The sequence below is a fragment of the Taudactylus pleione genome, unplaced genomic scaffold (assembly GCF_031769625.1).
Source record: "Taudactylus pleione unplaced genomic scaffold, aTauple2 ptg000436l, whole genome shotgun sequence".
NCBI lineage: Eukaryota > Metazoa > Chordata > Amphibia > Anura > Myobatrachidae > Taudactylus > Taudactylus pleione.
In genome coordinates, this window is record NW_028284838.1 from 5,702,934 (window position 1) to 5,724,449 (window position 21,516).

General features: G+C 41.4%; 1 protein-coding gene across 1 annotated transcript in view; it reads left to right on the forward strand.

Moving 5' to 3' along the window:
• DHX36 (DEAH-box helicase 36) overlaps positions 1–21,516 on the forward strand; it is an 87,125-nt gene that overhangs the window by 45,444 nt on the left and 20,165 nt on the right. The window contains exons 10-17 of the mRNA XM_088447650.1: positions 1,043–1,183; positions 2,062–2,164; positions 5,030–5,117; positions 8,322–8,377; positions 12,252–12,316; positions 13,018–13,161; positions 13,931–14,048; positions 14,136–14,234. Coding sequence (XP_088303776.1) covers positions 1,043–1,183; positions 2,062–2,164; positions 5,030–5,117; positions 8,322–8,377; positions 12,252–12,316; positions 13,018–13,161; positions 13,931–14,048; positions 14,136–14,234 — 814 coding nt within the window. The remainder of the gene's footprint in view (positions 1–1,042; positions 1,184–2,061; positions 2,165–5,029; positions 5,118–8,321; positions 8,378–12,251; positions 12,317–13,017; positions 13,162–13,930; positions 14,049–14,135; positions 14,235–21,516) is intronic.

Sequence of the window (21,516 nt, forward strand, 5' to 3'; positions counted from 1 at the left end):
TAGAAGGTATCCTTGTCACCTATCTCCTCTTTCCTTATCTTTTTCTTTCTCTCCTTTTTCTGATGTGCATAATACTGCAGTTATTTTGCTGGGCTATGTGGGACAACATGATAGACTACGGTTCAGGTTTATTTTTTATCATTATGTTGTACTTATGATGTTGCTTTCAATATTGTTATAATACGGTTTGTCAAATGCTTTATCTTGCAGATGTTTACTCTATTGTACTGAAACCAGTTATCCATGGTTATCAATGACTTTGTTTTTCTCAATGAGTTTATTTTTAATTCTTGATGTGATTTCACCATTTTGTTTTACTATGTGACAATCTTTCAATAAAATATATTTTTGTACCCACACCAATCTTGCTTCATTCAGCTGAGGGAAGGGAAAAAGACACCAAATGGAAGGCACCACACCATATACCTTCAGGGGTATTCTTCTTCCTATCTCTGCCCAGCTGACTACGGTGTTAAATTGACTACACACGGTCAGATCTGTCAGATGAATGATTTGAACGATTTTACCAAAGATTTGAAAGTTTTTTGACTGTATTAAAATGATTGGAATCGTCCAAGTCTGACCGCAAACACATCAGATGTCAGATATTGTTATCTGACCATCGGGAAGGCGCATCATTCAAATCGTTCATCTGATAGATCTGACAGATATGTCAGATTTTCCTTCAGATATGAACGATTGAACGATTTTTTAAATCGTTATCGTTCAGATCTGAAGAAAAATCTGACCTTGTGTATGCACCATTAAAGGGATATGTGGATGGCTGCCATGGATTGAAAATATTTTGACATGTATCATTGATATGTTTATCTTTTGCCCATCTCTGACAATACTTCCGTTTGGAATAACTAATGACCCACTTTACCAGTTTACTTTATACGGAGAATAAAAAGTGGATATTGGAAATACTGGTACTTGACTGATTGCATCCACCTTTGCTTTTAGGGAAAAATCAAAGTATAATTTTAATTAGATGAGATGTGTGTATGTATATATATATATATATTTTTTTTCCCTTAAGATATTCCCCTAAGGACAGAGACTGCCGGCCACAGTGGAAGAAGAGGTTTATGCAAGGACACATGATTCGTCCAGAAAAAGCAGAAAAGGAGGAATTGTACAGAGAACGGTGGCCAGAATTTGTACGGAGGCTTCAGGAAAGGTGAGTGATAGATTCTTGTTTTTTACCAAACGTATTAATGATTTTTATGGGCAAATTGTAATAAATGAAGCTTTGATAGACCAGCAAAAGGACACACACACTGTTACAACTTTGCAACAATATTTGTATATTTTATTATCATGTAAATTTTTAATAGCAGGTAAATTTCCTGTTGTGGTGATATTAGTTCAGATTTGTTCACAATACAGGTTGAGTCACCCATATCCAAATATTCCGAAATACGGAATTATTTTGGCATGACTGAGATAGTGAAACCTTTGATTTTTGATGGTTCAATGTACACAAACTTTGTCTAAGGCACAAAATTATTAAAAATATTGTATAAAATTACCTTCAGGCTGTGTGTATAAGGTGTATATGAAACATAAATGAATTTAATTTCTGTACACAAACTTTTCTTGAGCCACAAAATTTCTTAAAATATTGTATAAAATTACCTGCAGGCTGTGTATATAAGGTGTATATAACACACAAATGCATTCTGTGTGTATATTGGGGTCTCATTTCCAAGATATTTCATTATGATATGCAAATATTCCAAACTACTGAATATTCCGTTATCCAAAATACCCCTGGTGCCAAGCATTTTGGATATGGGAGACTCAACCTGTATTACGTTTGTTTCCTTCTTAATTCAATCTATTTAGTAAATGTGTGAAAAATATCTGTATTTCACTTTGAGAATATTCAGATCAGGACTTGCATGGGAAATAAATTCCATTTTCTAAAAAATAAAAGTATTGCATCGTTAGAATCTCATAGCTATTTTTTATTTTTAATGATGTTATATTACCTTTATTTTAACAAAGAAACGGCTATGTGTTTAACTGTGAACATTTTCTTTTTATTGACTCCAGGTACTCCGAAACTACTATGAATGCTCTGGAATGTATAGACGATGAGAAGGTTGATCTCCATCTGATTTTAGAGCTTATAAAATATATTGTTCTGAAGGGGGAGGTGAGTATTGTGGTTAAATACAGTGTTTACACTCTGGATGATTAAGTTATAATACATATTGGACAATTAAACACACATTTCTATACAATGTAATTTTATAACTAGTGAGTGATGTCAGAACTTACCGTTTATAAAATTATTTTACACGTAAATACCTTTACTGCACACTTGATGCGGTGCTCCTAATATCTTAGAGAATTTGGCTTGGTATTTTTAGCCTTTTTATATAAAGCCCCTGCATTTTCCACAATGCTTTTTGTTCTTAGATTAACAATTACCTTTATGTGTTATGTTCTCGACTGCATTACCATTTCATTGTGTGACTATTTCAGAGTCTTTTCACATGAGCTCAAGGTTTTCTTTTTTTCTTCTTAAACCACAAAAAAAAGGTTTGGCACTTGCTGACTATATATGTCATGTTGATTGAATATTGACTTTGTAACCAGTAAAGACATGATACCCAAAAGAGAGAGAATAAACTTGAAGTGGGTGGTGTTTTAAAGTATTATATAGTTTTAAAAAGTCACAGAACTCATGGGTTACGTAAAATCTACAGAACGTGATGCATTGTACCCTGCATTATTTCTATAAATACATTTGATCAGAATTTCAGTGAGCGTTCAGGTTAGAAATAGTGATTAGCTATCCTTCGGTGTACAAGATCACTACTTGGTCCAATGGAGAAAGTGAACTCATAGAGATCACTATCCCTTATGCCACAATTGGTCACTGGTGATGTGAACACTAGTATTTCCTGTATGAAAGAAATTAACTGGATATAGTAAGAGCTACTAGCGTAAGAGCTTGTGTGTGTATATACTCTATTATAGATTTCGATGTTTGACTTCTAAATCTGTGGTATTGCATATTAACGGAAAAAAAGGGAAACCGTTACAGTGATAATAAAATGGACACCTTTTTACTGTCAATTATGACATAAAAAAATATATACCAACTGTCCAATTTGGACCACTCTATCTTATGGTTGTGCATGTTTTAGCCAAGAAATTTTTTTTTTTTTTTATCATGATCTAAGACAAATTAAAAAAAAAAAAAAAAAAAAAAAATACAGTGCCTTGCAAAAGTATTCAGCCCTTTTGCATGTTTTGTTGCCTCACAACCTGGAAATAAAATGGATTGTTTGAAGGTGTGCATCATTTCATTCACAGAACATGCCTACAACTGTGAAGTGTTTTTTTTATATTGTGAATCAAACAACATTTAGGACAACATAACAGAAAACTTCAGCGTGCATAACTATTCACCCCCTTAAAGTCAGTACTTTTGTCGAGCCACCTTTTGCGGCAATTACAGCTGCAAGTCGCTTTGGATAAGTCTCTATGAGCTCGCCACATATTGCTACTGGCATTCCTCAAGGCAAAACTGCTCCAGATCCTTCATGTTGGATGGTTTCCGCTTGTGAACAGCAATCTTCAAGTCTGACCACAGATTCTCAATTGGATTGAGATCTGGGCTTTGACTAGGCCATTCCAACATATTTAAATGTTTCCCCTTAAACCACTCGAGTGTTGCTTTAGCAGTATGCTTCGGGTCATTGTCCTGCTGGAAGGCGAACCTCTGTCCCAGTCTCAAATCACAGGCAGACTGAAATAGGATTTGCTGAAGAATATCCCTGTATTTAGCACCATCCATCTTTCCCTCGACTCAAATCCATTTCCCAGTCCCTGCTGCTGAAAAACATCCACACAGCATGATGCTGCCACCACCATGTTTCACTGCGGGGATGGTGTTCTTTGGGTGATGGGATGTGTTGGGTTTGCGCCAGACAGCGTTTTCCTTGGTGGCCAAAAAATTTAATTTGTCTCATCTGACCAGAGCACCTTCCTCCATACATTTGGGGAGTCGCCCACATGCCTTTTGGCAAACTCAAATCGTGTCTTCTTATTTTTATCGCTAAGTAATGGCTTTTTTCTGGCCACTCTTCCATGAAGCCCAGCTCTATGGAGTGTACGGCTTATTGTGGTCACATGCACAGATACACCAGTCTCTGCTGTGGAACTCTGCAGCTCCTTCAGGGTTAGCTTTGCTCTCTGTGCTGCCTCTCTGATAAATGCCCTCCTTGCCCGGTCTGTGAGTTTTGGTGGGCGGCCGTCTCTTGGCAGGTTTGTTGTGGTACCATGTTCTTTCCATTTGATGATGATGGATTTGATGGTGCTCCGGGGGATCATCAAAGATTTGGATATTTTTTTATAACCCAAACCAGAATTGTACTTCTCAACAACTTTGTCCCTGACTTGTTTGGAGAGCTCCTTGGTCTTCATGGTGTGATTCCTCTTGCTTAGTGGTGCCGCTGGTTCAAATCCCGACAGTGTCAGCCGACAGGAGGAAATCCCGACAGTGGCAGGTAAGTCGCCTATCCCTCCCCTCCACCCAACCCTAACCCTCCCTTAGGGGTGCCTAACCCTAACCTTGCCCCAGCGGCGCCTATCCCCCCTTCCCCTAGCCTAACCCTCACCGGGGGGTGCCTAAACCTAACCCCCCCCCCCCCGCGGCTAAGTGCTAGGGATGGCTGGACTCGCCTCGATTGGTCCGACGTCCTACGGCACTCCAGCATCAGGTTGAAGATAGGCATCGGTATTTCGATGCCTACCTTCTGTCCCTTGCCGGTCTTCTGGTGTCGGCATATAGACCAGCTGCATTTAGTCCGCTGGTCTATTAACTACATCCCATGTTACTAATGACCTCACTTTTCAGAAGGTTTCACTTATCTTTTTTTCAATCACAAAAGAGTTCTATAATATAGAATAGTTGGCATACATTGGGAAATGCTATTACTCACGTCTTTTAAGCTTCTTTTTGGTAAGGCTTTAGAGTAACCATTGTGATTTTGTTTTTCTGTGTTAGGATGGTGCAATCCTAGTGTTCCTTCCAGGCTGGGATAATATTAGCACCTTACATGACTTACTGATGTCACAGGTCATGTTTAAATCAGGTAAGGATCATTGCTTTCATATGCAGGGGCTTATGCAAACTCTTTTCAAATGTGTTTTGTGAAAATATGAAGGATGACAAATGTAGAAACCAGCACTTTTTCCTTTGTTAATAAAAAGAAAAGTCTGAAGATACTGCTGGTTACTGGGTGCAATTCCATTATTATTTATTGTTAATTATGACACTGCGCTAAGTAAACTAAAAAAACATGAATAAAATCTGCTCCCTGTCAGGTGAAACAATGAGGCTCAAATCTGGTAATACAATACAACTTTACTGGTTTAACTTACACATAATACATTACATCAAGGAATAGAAAAATGTCAATAAATGCATATCAATATTTTTACTTACAATAATAACTAATTTGCTCAGTAGACTGAGTGCCTCATTCAGAGGAGGTCGGAGGATGCAAGCGGTCGCTCAGAAACTGTTTCGGTCGTTAGGCTGTGGGTTTACACCCACAGCTCTAACGACCGCTAGGGTGATGGTCGCGATGGTCAGAGACCATCGCGACCATCGGGGCTTACGACGAGACCCTAGGGTAGGGTCTCACTTGTCGTAAGCCCCGGGGAGCTTCTGGCTCTGTCAGAGCCGGAAGCTCTCCACTGACATCACTAGTGATGTCAGTGGGGCCTCCCCCAAACGGCAGGCGTTCCCATGGGAACGCCTCCATTTGGGCTGCCACCCCCCCCGGCCCGCCTTCCAAATGGGGCGAGCTGTCAATCAACATCGACAGCTCGCCCCCTTTGGAAAGAGACCCGCTACGACCGGCGCTGTCGGTCGTAGCGGGTCTCACGCATGCGCACGAAGGAGCCGGCTCCCTCGTGCGCATGCGCGCTTGACAAACATCGAGCCGGCCGTGCGGTCGTAGACCGTACGGCCGCCTCTGAATGAAGGCCTGAATCCCTAGAGGTGAAACATGAAAAGATGTCCTATAAATTGTAATCATCTGTCTTCAGATGGGTCCACATACATCTAGCCTCTTGGCGCATTAAATAGCCCCTCTAGTATTGCCATGTTGTGGCGTGACTTAGTAGCGCCGAGTGTCTTTGTGCGTCTTTTTACTTTCAAATGCGTCTTATTCGCACAACGATGTGAATAGATAGCACAAACTGCTTCTGCTGATTCAAATAATAAGCAGCATGCCTATGTTCTCAGCTGCAGTATTTGGTTGCTCTTCTCTAAACTGAATGTTATCCATTTTTCAATTTGCAGATAACTGCGTGGCTTATATATGCATGTGAACAAAACGCACCAAACAGTACAAACAATACAATACATTTTTTTGATGGCGCAGCTCTATTCCTGCGTGGACTGGAGCCACTGGGCTGCCTTATATATGCACATGAACAAAGCGCACCAAACAGTACAAACAATAAAGTGATTTAATTTATTTTATAGCGCAGCTCTATTCCTGCGTGGATGGGAGCCACAGGGCTTATATATGCACATGAACAAAGCGCACCAAACAGGACAAACAATACAATAAATGTTTTTGATGGCGCAGCTCTATTCCTGCGTGGATGGGAGCCACTGGGCTGCCTTATATATGCACATGAACAAAGCGCACCAAACAGTACAAACAATAAAGTGATTTAATTTATTTTATAGCGCAGCTCTATTCCTGCATGGATGGGAGCCACAGGGCTTATATATGCACATGAACAAAACGCACCAAACAGGACAAACAATACAATAAATGTTTTTGATGGCGCAGCTCTATTCCTGCGTGGACTGGAGCCACTGGGCTGCCTTATATATGCACATGAACAAAGCGCACCAAACAGTACAAACAATAAAGTGATTTAATTTATTTTATAGCGCAGCTCTATTCCTGCGTGGATGGGAGCCACAGGGCTTATATATGCACGTGAACAAAGCGCACCACACAGGACAAACAATACAATTGTTTATAAAAAAATTTGATGGCGCAGCTTTATTCAAACTGTGTGGAGTAGAGTCACAGTGCTTATATATGCACATGAATGTCTTACTGATGGACACAGCACAGCCAATACAGCAGAGGACAGCACAGCGTACAGCAGCGTGCACCCCCTATACACATTGTCTAAGCAGCACGGCCACTAGTGAGTCTGGCCACAGCCTATGCAGCAGAGTTCAGCGCGGCATACATCACGTGTTCCGTCCGCAGCACCTTATATAGAATCCAAAACCAGCGTGAATCCAACGCTGCGAGAATGATGTTTTGCCTCAAAGTGAAATCCAAGTCAGACGGGAAGACCCGAGCCGCCGCTTGGATTGACTCTGATTTCTTATGTTCGGGTGGATTTGGATTCCAAGCAATTCGAACCGCTCATCTCTAATCAAAATTCCTTGCTCCTTTTGAATGTCCCACTGATTTACCAGCCTAGTGAGCGACAATCTGCATGCTGGATGTGTACAGCTGTAGCTTTCTGGACACAGACAACTCACAAGTAGTCCCGGCGCCAGAATCCGTGCTGGTTGCCAATTGTATTTAATTACTATTTGAGCCTCTTTGTTTCACCTGACAGGGAGCAGACTTTATTCATTTTTTTTGTTAGTTAACTTAGCACAGTGTCTCCTTGATCTTGGTTGTTTATATTTTTGTCATAAGATGAGCATGCAATGTTGGTCACTAAACCTTAAATCCCTACTTGGATATGTGGCATTATCTATTAGTGTGTGTATGTCAGTGCATAACATGTACCCGAGTCAGCGACGTATCTATTGCCTGAGATCTCTCCCTCCCTTGCTTACCTATACCTTGTATACTTAAAATATCTTTTTTTTTTTTTTTTTACCCTCCTATTATGCCACTTCCAGCTTCTATTCCTAACTGGTTGGCCAGCCCTCCTGGCATGTCTTCAGTGATATGCCTGGGTATATTTATGTGTGTGTGGTTGGCTGATTTTAGTATTTGATTGTGTTTTTCAAATACTCCTGTGGTAACTATGACACAACACATACAGTATAATATAAATTTTAACATGTTCATCATTGTGATAAGCATGCCGAGGATGTGTGTTGTGGCATGGATTGAAAGTGTATCGGAAAAGAGTTCAGCATGTTATAGAATTCTACTGTTCTATAATCTCTGCATTATTATAACATATAAACTTCTGTTTCCTAGTCACTTTTAACCAATCCTTATTAAAGGAATGTGTCTCTCTGTTGGTGAGGAGTTTTGCATTTGGATAATTATTTGTTTTGTTTTCTTTAGAATGGTTCATTATTATCCCTTTGCATTCATTGATGCCAACTGTAAATCAGACAGAGGTATGTTACTACAGTACTTTACATCTAGAGAAGCTATAGCCTATAGGCAGGGCAGTTTATAGGGTCTGAGGCTCCCAGTGCAAGCAGTCAAATGCACCCCCCCCCCCCTGCACACACACCAAGAAGCAGTAAAATTGCGGAGTGGGTGTGGTCTCATTGTGAGGGGGTGTGGTATCACAGTAAGGGAGCGTCTCGAAAGACCACAGAATGTCAGCCGCTGTGACTACAGGGCCCAGGGGTGGTTAACCTGTCAGAGGCAAAGCGCTGAAAAATATATGTAGCTAAATTAAAGACTGACAGCAGGCGCGCGGTCAAAAAATGGGGTGTGGCCTAGCTGTCACAAGCCCACGACGCATTTGCTTGTGCATGCCTTTGGTGTGACATTTGCAGGAGTATGACCTTGTATCACTCCCGTTTATAGTCACGTTGGGGGCGAGCCCAGCACACTGAAAATACAAGCCAGGTCCACATAAAATACACTGAAAAAGCCACTTCAGGATTACACTGCAACAAACCACTTCCACATAAAATATTTTGGAAAAGCCAGAGCCACATAAACTACGTTTTAAAGCCATATTCACCTCAAATACATTATTAAATCCATAACCACATAAAATACATTTTGAGATCCAGAACCACATAAAACACATTGAAAAAACAAGATTCACATAATACACACTTCATTCCAGCCCCCTTCCTTGCATTCCAGCCCGACAGGTCTTAGGCTTCCCCCACACTGGCTCTCAGGCAGAAGTGCCCATTATGCAGTGCCCCCTGTAAATGTCCCCATATGCAGTGTCCCCTGTATTTGTGCCCCTTATGCAGTGCCCCCTATATTTATGCCCCTTATGCAGTGCCCACAGTGGTAGTGCAACTTATGCAGAGCCCACAGTAGTGGTGCCCCTATGCCATGCCCCCATTAGTAGTGCCCCCTGTAGTCATGCCCCCTGTAGTAATGTCCCCAGTTGTATTGCCCCCCAATAGTAATGCCCCCTGTATAAATTCCCCAGTACTAGTGCCCCCAATAGTAATGCTCCCTCTGTAGTAGTGCCCCAAGTAGTAAAGCCCCAAGTAGTAGTGCCCCCGGTAGTGGTGCCTTCTAAGCAATGCCCCCAGTAGTAGTGCCCCCCTTGTAATGTTCCCAGTAGTAGTGCCCGGGTGCCCCCAGTAGTAGTGCCTCCCCCAGTAGAAATGTCCCCCTTGTAATGTCCCCAATAGTAGTGCCCGGGTGCCCCCAGTAGTGGTGCCTCCCCCAGTAGAAGTGCCCCCAGAGTAATTTCTCTAGTAGTAGTGCCCGGGTGCCCCCAGTAGTGGTGCCTCCCCCAGTAGAAGTGCCCCCAGAGTAATTTCTCTAGTAGTAGTGCCCGGGTGCCCCCAGTAGTGGTGCTTACCCCAGTAGAAATGCCCCCGTTGTAATGTCCACAGTAGTGGTGGCCCCAGAGTAATGTCCCCAGTAGTAGTGCCCAGGTGCCCCCAGTGGTAGTGCCTCCCCCAGTAGACGTGCCCCCCCAAGTATTGTCCCTAGTAAATGCCGCCTGCACAAAAAAAAATAATACACTAATACTTACCTTAAGCCCCGCTCCGTCGTCCGCTCCGCTCGTCCTCTGCACTATGGGAAAGATGTCATGACGTCTCTCCCATAGTGCACACTGCAGGAGCCAGAAGCCGGAGCCCACGAGTGAGCTCCAGCCTCCGTCTCCGGCTGCTCTGCGTTGAGGGGGCTGGACGCTCGGGCGCCCGCTGGTAACTGAATCTCAGCGGGCGCACGGAAGTTCACAGGCAGGGGTCGGAGGGGGCGCGCCCCGTGCCATTGCATGGGTCGCCTGCCCCTAGAAACGGCCCTGCCTATAGGCCCTCATTCATCTGCGACTGTTCGCTACGTTCCTGCGATGCTGGGTTGGAGGATCGGTGAAATTAAGTTGGATTTCACAGATTTGCCGATCACAATAAAAGTATGATTGTGATTTGCAAATCTGTGAAATTTAACACATATAATTTCACCGATCCTCTGATGGATTGTGGAATATCGATAGCCGCCGGCCTGCATTTCCAACCGGTGGATTGGTGTTTCCTATCCCATCGCAGGATCGCGAGACCTGTCGATAGACGTCTGGAGACCATTTGGTTGATCAAATGTCTTCCTGTTAGCCTGAAACGTTTTTACTTTTGTTTAGCCTCCCTGAAAAGACGAGATTATAATCAAAGTTGCTGGGGTTTTTCTGTGCTTTCTGTATTCCTATGTACACTTTGGTCTGCTTTGCACGTTTTTATGCATATTACAAGATAATGTTGCCCTGGTAATGTTACCTATAACAGCAATCGCTGTTAATGAGAAATTATAATGTTAATTTTTTTTCTTAAGTTTTCTCTGAGTAACTGTCATAATTATCTATTTGGACAACTTGGAGTTATTAACAGGCTTATATGTACAGGACAAGGACATGGTTTATAGACATAGTTGCATAACACAAGCAGCAGGACATTAGCAACCAAGTGTTAGGTACCGTTGTGGGGAGTTAGGAGTAAATGATACTATACGTAGGGGGAGGAAAAGCACATGAGGGACGAGGGCCCTGCTCATGAGAGCTTACATTCTAAAGGGGAGGGGCAGACAGACAGGGGCGACACAGATGGGGTAGATAGTGAGGAAGGAGCATGGAGCAGTGGGTTAGGATATATGCTGCGGAATGTGTGTGTATAAGATGACCTGATATGTCAAAATTAAGTCCTTCATTCATATATCTCTATGCCAACAAATAGATTTTGATTATGTGTTATTTACATGAGAGATGTACAAAATAAAGTTGTAGCACCTTAATAATTGTGTTACATTGTAGCATCTAAATACAGTACATCCAGATAAAAATGCATATATTATGGGACTGTCCCGCCATCCTAATACAGTAGTGACTACTTTAGTCCCAGCTGCTGGTTGCTATGCCATGCTCCTGTGAGTAGGTGCATCTCACATGCTAGACCCACCCACAAATGGGTGCAGCCATGCCCAACATGTTGTGGTCCCACAGGTGGTTGTTGTACCCGGGCCCAGAATTTGTCTTGGCAGCCCTGGAGGTGACAGGCAGAACCAGGAGGGCATAGGGCTTAGTGGTGGCGTAGCAAGGCCATGGAGGGAGGGAGGTGGTGGAGAGTGGAGGAACAGGAAAGGCGGGGGATAGAAGTAGAGGGTTGGAAAGCAGACTTAGGAGAGAAAATAGGGGGAACAGGAAGCATAGGAGACAAGAGGGGGAGGATAGGGATGGATAATGTAGAGGATTATGTGGACACTGCTTGTGTTATGCAGCTATGTCTATAAACCATGTCCTTGTCCTGTATTGTATGGCTAATAACTGTTTTTCTTGTGTGCTCATTTATGTACTGTGTAAGGCACTGCAGAACCTTTGTGGCGCCATATAAACAAAGGATGATAATAATAATAATATTATAATACCATGATTATGATTGTATATTGGTAGATGCAAGGATATATAGACTTGCGATATCGTCCCTTTAATTCGGGACACGTGAATTACACAAGTTCGGAGGCTGAATAAAACCAGGTGGAATGGAGATTTGAAGTCAGCCAGCCACAGAACTATGGCTTCAGTTTTTGCGCTGTCTTAAAAATTGTGACAAGCATGTATATAGCCATACACAGATAAACCTGTGCATGTTGTTACTGGCACAATTGTGTAGAGGTTTATAATTTTATTGTTTTGTTTTGGTTATTTTTCTTAATGGATTGTAAGTAAATGGTTTGCAAAAAAAAAAAGGCATCCTCAGGACAAGGATGAGACAAAAGAAAATGATTTGTGGAGACAATTTATTTATTTTTATATAAACTAATAACACTAATAGTAATAACTTTCATTATTAGGTTTTTAAAACACCACCTCCTGGAGTACGGAAAATTATAATTGCCACCAACATTGCAGAAACAAGGTAAGCATGATGCTGGCAGTGTATATGTCAGTGTATACTGTATATTAGGAGAGGGACATCATGACCCTACAGGATTCCATATCTGGGGGCCCATTTATCAACGAGTCTTATAATACACAAGTTTTAAAACTCGTTACGTATGATAGATGATGCTCAAACCAACTGTCATTTTTCAAACAGATGACGGGAGCTGATTGGCTTATGTTTAAAACTCTGCTTATGATAAAACTTGTTGATAAATGAGCCCCATAGTCTTATGCAGCAAGTAATATATTATCTTTTGACCTAATCTGCCTTTTTTGAGCTGGTCCTGAAACTGGCTTACATAAAGTACCATGTTGTAGAAGTAGTAAGTACAGATAGATGTTACAAAATGGCTTTAGTTCAATCAGGACTTCCGACCATTCACCTTTATTGTTTCATGACAAATAACTAACTGTTCTGCATTGCTTGATACACGCCCTTTCATATAGAATAGTATGTTCTGATCACTTCAGACACATGTCTAAAGTGAAATTGCAGTAGAGTGACAGGTGCAGTCGTTACCGTGGGATTTGTTTTTGGTTTGGAGGGGTCACTGTGGCCCAGTTTAGCCAGTGTTTAATTATTTATATTATAAAACCACAAACCGTACTCTCCTAAATAAGTGCAAGCTCACCTTTTAGATAACTGTAGGCTTTTGATGGTTCATTTTGTTTTAGTATCACCATAGACGACGTGGTTCATGTGATAGATGGAGGAAAAATAAAGGAGACCCACTATGACACCCAAAATAATATCAGCACCATGACTGCAGAATGGGTCAGCCATGCTAATGCCAAGCAGAGGAAGGGACGTGCTGGCAGGTGAGGAATGCTGGATAACTCTGCTCCGTATTACTTAACTTGAATGTAGACTTTGACCTACTGTAGGCCAAGGTGACGCTGGCTACGTTGTTACATGTATTTTGAACAAAGGTCTACAGAAGAAATGGAGAGACTGAGATGAAAGATGTAAGACCAGTGACTCACGATTCACAGCCATTTCTCTTAGAGCTCATTGGGGGGCAAAGCACCGAGGGCGCTGAGAAGATAGACACACAGTAAAACATGCTCTTCCCCTGACGTGACGCTGGTTCAATCAGTTTTATATTAATACCTTAAAATAAACCACATAACGCAAAGTATGCAAGTTGTTAAAAAACGGAAACAATCAACTATGTGAGCATAGGCCGTAAAGAAGGGGATGGAAATGAGATCTGATTTCTCCAATGAATTAGATAGAAAAAGTATTATGCAGAGTTTCATTAGGTGCATTTTCTTTGCACCACCTGGATTGAGAGAAAATAAACATCTAGTTGCTGTTGGCAACACCAATTTTTTTCTTTTCATAAATTTATATAGATGTACCCAGGTGACCTGCTATAGTATCTTGCTAGTGACTCTGCTTGAGAGTCAGGCTACTGTACATGCTACTCTGTGCTCACATCTGGTGTATTCCCCAATACGCCAAAGCTCTAGGGCCCCATCTGAAATGACATCATATGTACAAAAAGTTGCATTGTAGTAAGACAGAAGAAATTACACAGAGTTTTGGTTTAGACCCCTACTACAATAAAGTACTATTTTCTTGCAGAGTAAAGCCAGGGTACTGCTACCACCTATATAACAGCCTGAGGGATAGTCTGCTGGATGATTACCAGCTACCAGAAATTGTCAGGACACCGCTGGAAGAGCTCTGTCTGCATATCAAGGTATTTTAGTTTAGACTTCTCACGGTTTTTTTTTTTTTTTTTAAATGATCGGCCTGAATAATCTTGTACTGTGTATTCTCACTCTAGATCTTAAAGCTTGGATGTATTGGCTCTTTCCTTAGAAAGCTAATGGACCCACCATCACGGGAAGCAATATGCCTGGCAATAAATCATCTTACGGAACTGGTATGTACTGATAATTATACACTCAGTCCATATACGTACATGCACCATGGGAAATACACAAAGTGTATTACTACTATGGGGAGAATTCAGTTAGCCGCTGTAAATTACCACAGCTAATTAATCCCCAGGGGACTATTCAAGTAAATTCGATTTTTTTTTGCATCTGCCTTGGAAAAAATTCCCAATAAGCAGCTCCGTTTTCTCGATCATGCCCGTGAAAACACATAGAATCCATGATAAGGTCACGGACCTATGTGCATTCGCTCAGATAATTTTTTGGGCGAATAAAACTGGTTCTTATTGAGTTGTCTGAAGACAAAAACTTGTGGTAAGTCCCGTTTATTTGTCCGAAAATTTTTCGGAGCAGATTGAATTCCCCCCCTAAATCTATTACATTGTAATGGAATACAATTGTACATTGCAAATAAATGCTGTAGTGCATGAACTGCCATATTATAACTTTTGGTGCCTAGAAGAGGGTAAACATGAGATGCTTGCTTTTGAAATTTCTAAATTTCAACATTAAATAATTAGTATTTGGAACTCACAGGAGGAGAAGGAAGGAAATTGTGAGGGTTATTTTGTAAAAATCTACTTTTATAGTTGTGAGATTTGTGTACTTTCAAAACCATAGGAAGGGGGGCGTGGCCAGGAGGTCAAGAGCAGAGGACGTGACATGGGAGAGCTCTGGCTAGTTACCGCTAATTGGCGGGGTTGCATTGTGCCCAGCGGGTCTTATTGCAGTGGTTTCAGGCAGGGCAGACCCCCTGCACCTGCTGTTACCTCCAGAGCCCACAGCGGAGTCCGGGTCCGGCACTTGCGATCGGGACCTTGTTCCCAGGTGGAAGCCGCGGCCTAAATTTAGTGGTTGGAGCCGCTTGGCAGTCACGTGGGCGATCGCGCGGAGGCGGAAAGGCCGGCGCTTTACAAGAGAGGTATAGTACCACACAACATAGCTTACCTGTCTCAGGCTGTGGAGGCTGGAGCTGAGCAAACAGAGGCAGCATAATAAGAGGGGAGTGAGGAGGGAGATCAGCAGGCTTATATGTCTGTAAGTGTAGGCGGCCATCTTGGGAGATCAGCTATACTGCACTCTATTCAAGCTCTCCCAGCTCGTGGCTTCTGGCCTGAATGAGGGGACATTATTATTTCTTCTCCTTTCTGGAAGACTACCGGAGGTTATACAGAAAGACTGTCAGAAGTGTCTGAGTGTCCCATATTTCATGAAGCGGTGCTGTCCACTGTTTTGAGGATATGTAGCTGTCTGTTCCACACATGTCTCCAGTGGCATGTTAAATTACCTAACCTACTGATAGAAATTGGAGCCTTTCGTGATATCTGTGACTCACCTCTATTGATCGTGCAGTAACATAATAGTGCCTTGAGAGCTATGGCCCCTAAAAGGCCGAAGGTAACCAAGCCTGCACCCGGGTGGCCTTCTTCAAACCGTCACCAGAGTCGGTCAAGACCGGGAGCACTGGTGTTTCCGTTACTCAGAAGAGCTCACTTTTACCTCAAAATATGGCTGCTGCTGGTTCATCTCTCTCACCTGAATCTCCACAGTTACTTGTCAGTGATAATGAGGCGCTGACGGTTGGCACTATGAAAGCACTACTGTCTCAGTTTAAGGTAGATGTGGCAGCTGAGTGCCATTCCAGGCTACAGCCTTGTCAGCAATCTATAGATGACCTGTGGGGACGAACGGATCACCTTGAGACGAAGATGGGCGAAATGGTGGGTTCACACAATGATTTGATTAATATGCATGACGCCCTTCAAAGCGAAGTGACAGCTCTTTGGGATAAAATCGGTGATTTAGAGGATAGATCATGCCGAAACAACCTCCAACTACGCGGTGTGCCAGAGAATATCTCAAACAGTAGTTTCAATTACTTTGCGGTAACTCTCTTCAAAAAGTTGCTTCCTGAAGTACAGTCCTCGGACCTCATTATCGATTGCATCCATAGACTTTCCTCCGGAAGGAGTTCCTAGAGATGTGCTAATGAGGATGCACTATTATCATATAAAGGAAGCCTTACTAAAAGTGTCCCACCCGACTCAAGAGTTTGCGAGTTTATTGGGAGATCTTCAGCCGTTTGGCGATCTTTCTTAGGCTACATTAGCCAAGAGGTGCTCCCTCCAACCCATCATGTCTTCGCTGACGAAGGCTGGTATACTGTATTGCTGGGGCTTCCCTACGAAGCTATTGATATCACGCAACGGCTCCATGACCGTTATCACCACTTTGGAGGAAGGCGAGAAGATCCTATCTGAGTGGAATGTTTCTGGGACTTCTTCGAGATCGTCGCCTGTCCATGGAATCCAGCAGGACTGGTCCACGATGGGTTAAGAGTCTCTTTGTTTTTTTATTATTTATTTTCTTTTTTCTCTAGAGAGCAGGTCTGAGAGCATCTAATCTGTTCTGAGTCCTTATTATTTGAATGGCATTTCTAGATATTAAATATATCTTATGATTGTAAGGATAACGTTAATTAAATGTGCTGCTATACAGCTATTACATGAGTGTCTGGCTCTCTAGGTAGGTTTAATGGTTGAATAAGTTAATACTTTGTCCCTTGTGTTTGACTTTTTGGGTCATAATTTGGATCAAAATGTATGTGTTAGATTATGGTAATTTTACTTATTTGTTAAACATTTATATTAAAGTGTGTGGCAGCTGGGGACCTCTCTCCTCTCAGCATAACCCCACGGTGTTGCCATGGTTCGGCAGCCCCATGTGGCTTCAAGAGAAGCCATATCTGTTATTTCTGTGTGTTTTGTTTTTTACTTTTTTCCCTGTATCTTTTTTTTCTTATTATTATCTCCCTGGATGGTTGGGTGCCACAATTACCATGCAATAGTCATATGTTTCTCAGAGTTCATGCAAAGGGAAAAAGGTAAGGGGAAACTTTAAGCACTGGTACCAAAATAGCTCTATAAATATAAGATAAAGGCAGATATGACTCCACTTATTGGGAAAATCACTAAAGGGATTGTATATCCACGAGGTGTAGAGAAAAGGAGGTGCACCCTTGAGAGTAAAATATAGCTATAGGGAGAAAAGAAAAGTACTCCCTTGTGTAGGGCCACAATATCCGCCTGTATAAGTTAAAACGTAACTTTTAATATATAATGTATCGTAAGACAAGGACTAACAAAACTTTAACAATATAAAACAAATATAGAATAGATATCCATTGTGTACAGGAGAGGGTAGTCAATGACCATCCTGTGTGAAATTATAAAATAGTACAACAATTAGGTAATAATTGAAAACATTTACAGCATGAAGAAATGGATTATTATAAACAGACAATAAAGATAGTCATTAATATATGCTGTTATCATCGCTGTATGCAATTTACTAGGTGAATATATATGTATGAAAAATACAAAAATAAAGCAACAGATAATTTCTGGAATAAGGACTGGACCAAACTACCGCCGTATTGGTATTGATGACCAGACAATGGTGTACTGGGTCCAGATGTAGTATCAGCGTTATATATCAAGATACATTCTATCAGAAATACTGATGATATAAGCTAATACTAATGAGCATGTAACACACAAGTAAATAGAAAGATGGTTTATGTCAAGCACAATAAATCTGATTAACAAGCACCGAATCTCTCACTGTAAATGAGAACAAAATGTGAACAAATCTTATGCATGCATATATGTGCACACTGTGTGGAATAAATGTAGAACCATCACATAGGTCTAAACAGTATTGACCTTTAGTATGCAAAACAAATATACAATCGTTGGTAAGACACTAAATATCAATCACTGCAAACAAAGCAAAATACTGGTGACCAGATATTATGTGTGCAGTTGTACACACCGTGTGAGGTTAAAAAATGGAAATCCGCACATGGGTCTAGATGCTAATGACCCCTAAAAGCAAAGTGCATATCAAACAATTAGTGAAAAAGTCAAATAACGGACCACATGAGTGGTTAGTACAGTATCTATCACATGTGAAATATAAATAAATAAAGGTAAAGGTACCTTTCACTTTAAGGTAAGCGGATGAGTGGCTTCTGTATCCCATGTACCTAAGTATTGAATGGGATATGAGCGGACTCTCCACATGTACCATGAGGGTATGAAATAGTGTGATGGTAGATAAACGCTAATTCCCTTGTATGTCCACCCAGGCTAGATATATTATTGCCAGTATAATGGTGGAATACCGGGAGAGTGAGAAATATCCAGAAACAATGTCAGTGACAGTGAGTAAAGGCAGTGTTTAGAACCAACTCCGTTGGATCTGAAAGATAAAGATAAATGGTTGCTGTAGAGTATTGGTGACTAATTGTCTGATATGCACTTTGCTCTAAGGGGTCATTAGCATCTAGACCCATGTGCGGTTTTCCATTTTTTAACCTCGCACGGTGTGCACAACTGCACACATAATATCTGGTCACCAGTATTTTGCTTTGTTTGCAGTGATTGATATTTAGTGTCTTACCAACGATTGTATATTTGTTTTGCATACTAAAGGTCAATACTGTTTAGACCTATGTGATGGTTCTACATTTTTTCCACACAGTGTGCACATATATGCATGCATAAGATTTGTTCACATTTTGTTCTCATTTACAGTGAGAGATTCGGTGCTTGTTAATCAGATTTATTGTGCTTGACATAAACCATCTTTCTATTTACTTGTGTGTTACATGCTCATTAGTATTAGCTTATATCATCAGTATTTCTGATAGAATGTATCTTGATATATAACGCTGATACTACATCTGGACCCAGTACACCATTGTCTGGTCATCAATACCAATACGGCGGTAGTTTGGTCCAGTCCTTATTCCAGAAATTATCTGTTGCTTTATTTTTGTATTTTTCATACATATATATTCACCTATTAAATTGCATACAGCGATGATAACAGCATATATTAATGACTATCTTTATAGTCTGTTTATAATAATCCATTTCTTCATGCTGTAAATGTTTTCAATTATTACCTAATTGTTGTACTATTCTATAATTTCACACAGGATGGTCATTGACTACCATCTCCTGTACATAATGGATATCTATTCTATATTTGTTTTAGATTGTTAAAGTCTCGTTAGTCCTTGTCTTACGATACATTATATATTAAAAGTTAAGTTTTAACTTATACAGGCGGATATTGTGCGCCTAAACAAGGGAGTACTGTTCTTTTCTCCCTATGTTTCTCAGAGTTCGTCAGCAGCTTTTTCTAGGTAAAAGAATGTATGCCATATTTATTATTCTATGGTTAATATTGTCTCCTTAAATGCAAAGGGACTTAATGTCCCTCACAAAAGGAGACTTGCATTGAGGTATTTCTCAAAAATCAAGGCACATATTGTAGCGGTGCAAGAAACCCACTTTCAAAGCTCTGCCTCTCCCACATTTCCAAATGATAAATTTCCTCATTGTTATACCGCCAGTGGCCCTGCTAAAAAAGCTGGAGTGGCTATTCTTATTTCTAAACAGTGTAATTTTGTTCTTTCAGAGCAATTTTCAGACAAAAGTGGAAGGTTTCTGATTTTAGTAGGTAATTTAAAAGGGGTTAACGTGACACTGGTCTCTTTGTATGCTCCAAATACTCGACAATTATCTTTTTGCAGGAAATTTTGTGCCTCACTTCAAAAACATAGTAAAGGTGCGGTGATGATTTTAGGGGATTTTAATATGGTCCTTGACCCACTAATTGACAGGTTTAGAGTCACCCCGACTCGGGCAGGACAGTCCACTGAGTATGCTGGAGGTTTTCGCCAACTATTGGCGGAATACGAACTGTATGATATCTGGAGAGTTAAGCATCCACTGGAGAGGGAATACTAATTTTTCTCTCATGTGCACAACTCTTATTCCAGAATTGATTTAGTTCTTTCTGACAAGTTTTCATTGCAGTCCGTTAGTAATGTTGATATCTTGCCTATGTCTTGGTCGCATCACCCCCCCATTTTTGTTACCTGGAATATCACAAATAGAAGGGTGCCCCCTAGCCCCTGGAGATTAGGAAAATACACGTTCTCTCAGCCGGAGGCTCAGCAGCAGATACAGCAAACTATTTTGGGTTTCTTGGGGGATAATGAGCCTGAGGAAACTTCGATATTCAATTTTTGGTGCACTATGAAAGCTGTGGTACGGGGATCGGCTATACAGATATCAGCCAGATTCAAAAGGGCATATAGACTTAGATGGCCGGAGCTGGAAGGAAACATGAACAGAATTGAAGCAGCCCACAAACTACATCCCGTCAGATTTTTCTTCAGATCTGAACGATAACTATTTTAAAAATCGTTCATATCTGAAAGAAAAATCTGACATGTGCGCAACGATGAACGATTCGCGTACCCGTTTGTCAGATAACGATGATATCTGACATCTGATGTGTTTGCAGTCAGTTTGGGATGATTTCCATTCATTTTAATGCAGTCAAAAGTCGTTCAATCGTTTGCAAATCGTTCATCTGACATATCTGACCGTGTGTATGCACCTTAATAGAGATTTATATAAGGAATTACTTGCAGCTCGAGAGAAGGTTAACATTATGTCAATGCAGGAAGTCCACCAAAATATTGCTAGCCTCAATCAAAAGTTTTCTTTTTATGGGAATCGAGCTTCTAGATTGTTGGCTCGTAAACTAAGAGGAAGGAGGGCAAGAGAACGAGTACAGAATATTACCACTTTTGGGGGGGGGGGGAGATAAAACATCAGACCCATTGGAAATAGCTAATACCTTCGCAGAATATTATTCCAGACTCAACAATCTGGGGGAGGACCCACTCACACCTCACACTCACACCATAGTATCGATTCTTGAAATATATTAAATGATCTACCCTGGATTTGGAGACTTGCTCGACCCTGGGGGCCCCATGGTCAGTCGAGGAGGTGGAAAAAGCTATTGACAGTATGCCTATGGATAAGGCTCCTGGGCCTGATGGCTACCCCTCCATTTTCTATACAACTTTCAAACCGGATTTTGCGCCAGTCTTGACGTCTGTGTTCAGTGAGGCCACAAAGAGAGGACAATTCCCTAAGGAGATGCTGGAGGTGCAGATTATTGCTTTGCCAAAACCAGGCAAATACCCTGCTGAGGTCCAGAATTACTTATCAATTGCTCTGCTGAACACGGACGTCAAGCTGTTCGCTAAGTTAATTGCCCTAAGACTTTGCCCCTTACTGTCCTCTTTGATAAATTCAGATCAGGTGAGGTTTGTCTTGGGGTGACAAGCACCAGACAATACCCGTCGTGTAATTAATATTATAGAAAGCTGTGAGC